Source organism: Benincasa hispida, chromosome 10, assembly GCF_027475165.1.
Source record: "Benincasa hispida cultivar pf3 chromosome 10, pf3_genome.v1.1, whole genome shotgun sequence".
Taxonomy (NCBI): domain Eukaryota; kingdom Viridiplantae; phylum Streptophyta; class Magnoliopsida; order Cucurbitales; family Cucurbitaceae; genus Benincasa; species Benincasa hispida.
In genome coordinates, this window is record NC_143487.1 from 44,671,132 (window position 1) to 44,677,846 (window position 6,715).

Genomic DNA, 6,715 nt, shown 5'->3' on the forward strand with positions numbered 1-6,715 from the left:
GAAAATTGGCGGGAAATTGATAAAGAACAAAATGCAGAAACGAGAGGAAAGAAGATGAAGCAAGAGGAATGTGGTAGTTGGACTGAAAACTGAGATTTAAAACGTTCGATTTATGTCTGAAGATGAACGAGAGGAAGACACGAGTAGAAGAAGTAATAAACGAGAGGAATACGTGAGAATCTGGGTCGAGGGCTTGCTAAGGGCATTCCAACAAGAGGAATGAACGAGAGAAATGAGTCCAAAACGAGATGAACAAACGAGAATATGCGATGTGTGCTCCACTTCGAGCATTTTGGGGATTAAACGAACATTTCACACGCGGCTGATGTCATCAGAAGGCCAAAATTCAAACATTTATGAAAGATGAGTTAAATTTCGAGTGAGTCTCAAAATTTAACCTATCCGTACGAAATTTCCATGATTTATTTTTTAAATTGAACATTTGAAAATCTATTTCAAACCAGCTAATTTTGTTACTAATATTTGTGAATTTGACTTGAAATAATGGGCATGTAGCTTAACCAATAAATATTGATGGACTTAAACTAGTTTCTGGGCAATTTGGGAAATGAGATAACCTTACAGGGTCGGAGATGGAGAAGGCGAAGAGATACCTGGAGAAGCATGGTGATGATGATCGGGCGGTTGCGTCCGCCATTGATGCCCTTCCTTTCAGGTTTTATGAAAACTTTATTATGACTGGTCTTCGCGTTGATCTCATCCAACCTGGTCGTATCGTTTGCTCTCTCAAAGTCCCTGCTCGTTTGCTCGTATGTTTTTTCTTTTTCTTTGCGTAATTTCGACTTAATCCACCGCTCTTCTCTTCGATCCACTTGCTATTTAGATTTCTACACTCTATTTTGGCTATTTCTCTTCTTAATTTTGATTTTTCTGTTTACTGCTTCGTGTTTCATTATTAAGAACGCCAACAATTCCTTGCACGGAGGAGCCTCGGCATCACTCGTCGATTGTATTGGTTCTGCAGCCTTAAAAACTTTGGGCGCTAACACCACTGGAGTTTCCCTCGAAATTAACCTCTCCTACTTGGATGCTGCTTATCTCGATGTCAGTTCCACTTTTCCTTTTTTCTGCCTTCCAATTTTTCCATCACTGTTTATCACATTACTCTGTCTATAATTTTTATATCTAATTTCATATATTGAATTTGAGAATTGCAACTCTTAATAAGAAGCTGTATGTATCTCAGATTCCTACCCAGATGATATAATAATGCACAACACACATTTTTTTCTAGTGATGTAAATAGTGTAAACATCCCCTCTCCCCTCACTGTCACTGGAAAAGGGGAAAAGAATAAACTGGATTTTCATGATTTTTTTTCTCGTAGAAAGCAATTCATGGGCAAATAGTTGAAGGAATTTGAGTTATACGGCTATGAAGTTTTTATTAAGTTACTTGAAAACACACAACATATGAGTTATGACATGAGGAATTACATGAAAGGTATGTGTGGATTCAGTTGAAGTAAAATTTAACTTTACACTTAGATATCATTTTGATTCCCAGTCCCAGACACAAACCCAAATGAATTGATGTATATCTTTGGATCTTTGGATCTATTTTAAATTATTATCGGTTTAAAAACTTAAAGCTATTAGACTACATTCTCAAGAATGGTCGACAAGGAATCATGACAAATAATTCTTTCATGTGAAAGTGAACGTGGGCACACTCTCGCACTACTGCTATTAGCAGAGTTGTCTGAAGTTCTTAGAGCAAGTAGGAATGACTATATTATGACAGGTAACAAATTCCTTAGATTTTTGAAGAATAATGTTCTTGGATTCTTAGTATGCTATACATAGCTAATCCGTGAAAGATGGTGATTCTAGGTAAGTTTTAGAGAAAAGGAGATGAATTTTATAGGATTTTAATCTGAAGGTGAACTTAGAAGAGAATAGGTGGACTTAGCGAGAATTGCTAACTTGAGCCTAGCTTATGTATTAACAGTATACCCTCAACCAAAAAGACATAAGGTTACTATTAACTTTTTTGTTTTCCCTGGTGTTGGTAGGCCATATTTTTTGTTTTTCTTGGTCTTGGTACTTTTATTTGTTTTGATAAAAGCTAGTTTTATATGGAAAAGAAAATTTAAGTGATTTAGCTCGCACATCCACCATTTGTGGTAAATTGTGTTATGTTTCTTTAATTGCTTTTACATGGCTTCAGTAAATTCCCTGTATTCTTCTCATTGTTTATATGCTACTTTCTATCTGTTGTTTTAGGAGGAGATCGAGATTGACAGCAAAGTTTTGCGAATGGGAAAGACCATTGCTGTAATCAATGTTGAATTGAGGAGGAAAGGCAATGGTAAAATTATTGCACAGGGTCGCCACACCAAGTACCTTGCCTTCTCAAGCAAGTTGTAGTTATAAACATATTTCAATATTGGACCTTGTATTGCCAACCATTTTCCTCTGCTTCATGAATTGACATTGCAAATTACTTTTTATAGCTTCAACTGAAAGAAATGTAATGATAATAATATTTTCTAGACTTTCCTGTTGTATTAATTTGTGTAATGTGTTATTGCTGAAATAATTTCATCTGATGTCTTCCATTTAAATATCTGTTTCTGAAATGAGATTTAGCACAGTAAGGAAGTCTAGTTTTTGTTTTGTAGATAAGTTTATGGAACCATAAATAGGATTAAAGCTTCTGTTGAAGAATTCCAAGATACACAAGTAAAATATATAAGCATCTCAGGTAGGATTATCAATAGATTGGTTGTTGGCGCTTGTTGACAGCCCGAGAGCATCTCCTAAATTCATCGGCCCTCGCATCGTCCTCCTTCCAATTCCTCCGTTGCCTTTTCTCATCATCGCTGCGAATTCCCCATAATCTATACGTCCATCCTGCATAAACCCAAACAGAATCAAAGTAGTTTCATCAATACATAGAAATAGAAACAGTTAATAAACATTTAAACAGATAACAAGCAAAATCATTCAACATCAAGTTCATTTTCATACGTAGGCCAAATGCTATGGATTGACATAAATTTTGGGAAAATATTGATCTTAACTCGTTGATTGATACGTATAATCAAAAGTAGCTATGTTGAAGAGGGAAATAAGCAAGAGAGAAAGAAGAAAAGAAAATGTGGAAGGTGTACGAGTAACTAACGTTGTCTTCGTCGATTTCACTAATCATATCGTCGAGATGCAGATCACTCAAGCCAAACTCTTTGCAGGCTAGTTGAAGCTCATCGAGGGTGATGAATCCACTACCGTCCTTATCAAAATATGAGAAGGCTGACAACAAATTCTCTTCCCGCTCTAGCTTATTCAGATGAATTGTAGCAGCAAGAAATTCACCGTAGTCAATTGTTCCACTGTTGTCGATATCTGCCTGCCAAACATAATAATATCATCAATATGAACGACAACACGCAACAATGAAATTAAGAATGCATAAATGGAAGAAGGCTTTGTTTCTTACTGCATCCATCAAATCCTTAATCTCAGACTCCATAAGTTCGGAGCCTACACGTTTTAAGCCTTCTTTTAGTTCGTCAAACGTTATCGTTCCACTGTTGTCTGTGTCTATCATCTTGAACAACTCTTTCAGACCCCCAATTTCTTCTTCAGAAAGCCTTTCAGCAATTACCTACAATCAGTCATAAGATTTCAGAGTTCAGATACCGAGCAGGTAATGTTTTCACTTGCAAATGTAGATATGCAACTTGTGTTATAATGTGTTAAAATCCAGCAGATTCGACGAGTGACACAACATATCGTATCATATGCTTTCAAATTTTCCCTTCAGTAGTTTTCTTTCCTAACAATTAGGACTAATATTAATTTTAGAACTTACTCTTAGAGCCATTTTCTTTAGCTTATTCATAGCAGAGAACTGCTTCAAGCGTGATAATACTGCCGAGTCAAGAGGTTTATCAGGCGCAACTTTGTCGTCTACAATCCATGGATGACCTGATACAGAAAGGTTTTGGAATCTGTAAACCTTAGAACAACAAAGTCATATTGCTCAATGCTAGGAACCACAACTTACAGAGGACTTCGTGAGCAGTTAGCCTTCGCTTTGGATTTCTGTCGAGCATTTTTCGTATGAGATCCTTCGCACTTGCTGAGATACCAGGCCACGGCTCTGATTCAAAATCTAGTCGTCCTTGTAAGATCTGTCGGAAGATCCCTATTTCAGTTTCTGTAGTACAAAGAAGGGAGAAAATTATATGTAATAGAACTCAGTTGAAAGTGTTACTTTTACAAAGATTTCCAGGAAATGCCATTTATTCATCAACATATGGATTTCTAGTAGCTACCTGCCCAAAATGGAGGCACCCCACTTAATAGGATATATAAGATAACTCCTGCACTCCAAACATCGGATTCGGGTCCATAATGCTTGCGTAGCACATCTGGTGCAACGTAGTACGGACTACCAACAACGTCAGAAAAAGTTTCCCCTGTAAACATTTTAAGATCCAAGATTACAAAAAGTTCTTAAAAATATAAAGGAGATGATAACCAACACAACACTAATTAATTCATTGGGTAGTCTTGATTGTTGCTTTAGTGACTATCTTTCTTGTTCCATGGGTAGGAACCACAGAATATGTAATCATCTGAAGATCAATGAAGAAAGTAAGTTTCCATTCAATTTTTAGAAGTCTACTATCCACAATAGGTTGAGTAGTAGCTTAGCACAAGCATATTCTAATTACATGGTGTATAGGCAGCATCTAACATAAATCCAAGGCACAGTCCATTCAGTTTTCTCTTGGTTCAATCATAATTTCTTATGACCTTTTACTTTGCAGGGTTGATCCTAGTTGTTTGTATCCAGACAGCATATTCAATGTTAAAGACCGACCCAGCGTAATGCTGAACGATAATAGAACTTGGATGAAACAAGATACTTCTTCAATTTGATGCAAATATTTCTTTCATAAAAGAATTAGGATGCATTTGGATTGACTTTCTAAGTATTTAAATAAGTGTTTATAAGTGCAAAAAAGTGTTTATAAACACTTAGAAAGTCAATCCAAACAAACACTTGGTATTCTTCGGGTATAAATTGAGTGCTAAGCAGAAAATCTCAGCCTGTGCATGATAAATAGACAATGGCAGAAAGAAGAGACCTCTATCTTGGCAATGGCTATTGAGTTTTGTAGAGAAAGAAAATGAAAATGAGCAATTTAGGACAGATCAATGACAAGACCTAAACCCCAGATGACATGAAACCTAGAACACTAATTTTATAAATGATATTCATCAGTTCAAGCACCAAAAGAATCAGTTTCCAAATCCCAAGATGCCAACCAAAACAGCAGCACACTAACGCAGATTGTAAATCGACACAACAAATGGAAACAAAGAACATTGAGAGACATCCAAAAGGCATAGAAATAGGGTTGATTAAAATGGAGTAAGACAATGAAATTTGCAGAAGAAAGGGGAAAGGGAACCTGGCTTATAGAAGACAGAGAGCCCAAAATCAGTAGCCTTAAGAGCAGCATCCTCATCCACACTTTGAAATAGAAAGTTCTCAGGTTTAAGGTCTCTATGCATAACTCCAAGCGAATGACAAGACTCCAAAACACTTACAATAACCCCAATAAGCTTAGCCGCTTCTCTCTCACTGTAATGACCTTTTTGAACGATCCTATCAAAAAGTTCCCCACCCTCACAAAGCTCCATTACCAAATGAACAGAGACAGAATCTTCATAAGTGCCCTTGATTCTGACGATGTTGGGATGTTCAGATAAATGGTGCATTATCTGAATCTCCCTCCAAACATCGTCATAGTCCTCTTTGCAAAGAAGCTTGCGCTTAGGGATGGTCTTACAGGCATAATTGAACCCAGTTTGCTTGTCCGTGCAAAGAAAAGTTGTACCAAATTGGCCTTGGCCCAGCTTTTTGCCAAGGGTATAGAAATTGGTGAGGGGTTGGGTCCGATAAGGAAGGACCCATGAGGGTTTTGCCGATGGGGGTGGAGTTGCAGAGCTTGATTTACTCATTAATGGCGGTCGCCTTTGAGAAAATGGGCAAAAACAGGAGGGACCCAATACCACAAGGAAGCAGATTCCTGGACCAAACCAGACCTCTTCCCCTTTCTCTTTCTTCTTCCCTCTTCCTAGTTGAAATTAAATATAGCTTAAAACAGACAGACTTTTGGCCTAAGATTCTGTGTATGTATTCAAGTTCATCTTCTCTCTGTAAATAAATTTCTTTTTTTCCATTTTTTCCATGTGGGTGTTGTATTTTAGTGGTGAAAGAAAGATAAAGTTGGAAAAGCCAGTGCTTTCCTATTGATTACAAGAACAGTACTGGGTGGGTTCCATTTTCATTCATCTTCCCTTTGATCCATTCTCATAAGAACTTTTGATATTAGACAAAGAATTTTTTGACACTACGGTGAAATAAAGGAAGACTGTGATTTTGATAAAGTCAGCATATAATTTTAATAAAATGGAAATGGATACTGTTATCACTGGTCAAAACTCAAACCAAGCAGGCTCCTTCTCTAGCACACAGTTTGAATATATGTAATTCAACTTGGATGAAATTGATTGGATAATTCTTTAACCGAAAGGAATTTGTCATAGCTGGATATTCTCATATCTTACTTCTTTTTTAAATATAAATATTTGAGAAGGATTTTTTTTTTTAATTTTAAAAAATATATCTATTTGCACCCTAAACATTTGGGTCTATCCTTTAAAATCATGAA

The 6,715-nt window shown here is 36.5% G+C and overlaps 2 protein-coding genes across 2 annotated transcripts; one reads left to right on the plus strand and one right to left on the minus strand.

Annotated features, from left to right (window-relative positions):
• The first annotated feature begins 492 nt into the window (after positions 1-492).
• On the plus strand, positions 493-2,587 carry LOC120088416 (Thioesterase superfamily protein). Its single transcript, XM_039045692.2, has 3 exons — positions 493-770; positions 922-1,065; positions 2,247-2,587. The coding sequence occupies exons 1-3, from the start codon at positions 594-596 to the stop codon at positions 2,388-2,390; spliced, it is 465 nt and encodes a 154-aa protein (XP_038901620.1). The 5' UTR covers positions 493-593; the 3' UTR covers positions 2,391-2,587.
• CDPK9 (calmodulin-like domain protein kinase 9) lies at positions 2,526-6,499 on the minus strand. The gene is made up of 7 exons (XM_039045690.2): positions 5,450-6,499; positions 4,304-4,447; positions 4,033-4,185; positions 3,838-3,953; positions 3,463-3,630; positions 3,148-3,372; positions 2,526-2,876 (listed from the first exon to the last, which is right to left on the minus strand). Exons 1-7 carry the CDS (start codon positions 6,000-6,002, stop codon positions 2,724-2,726), a joined length of 1,512 nt encoding a protein of 503 aa, XP_038901618.1. The 5' UTR covers positions 6,003-6,499; the 3' UTR covers positions 2,526-2,723.
• Between the last annotated feature and the right edge of the window lie 216 nt (positions 6,500-6,715).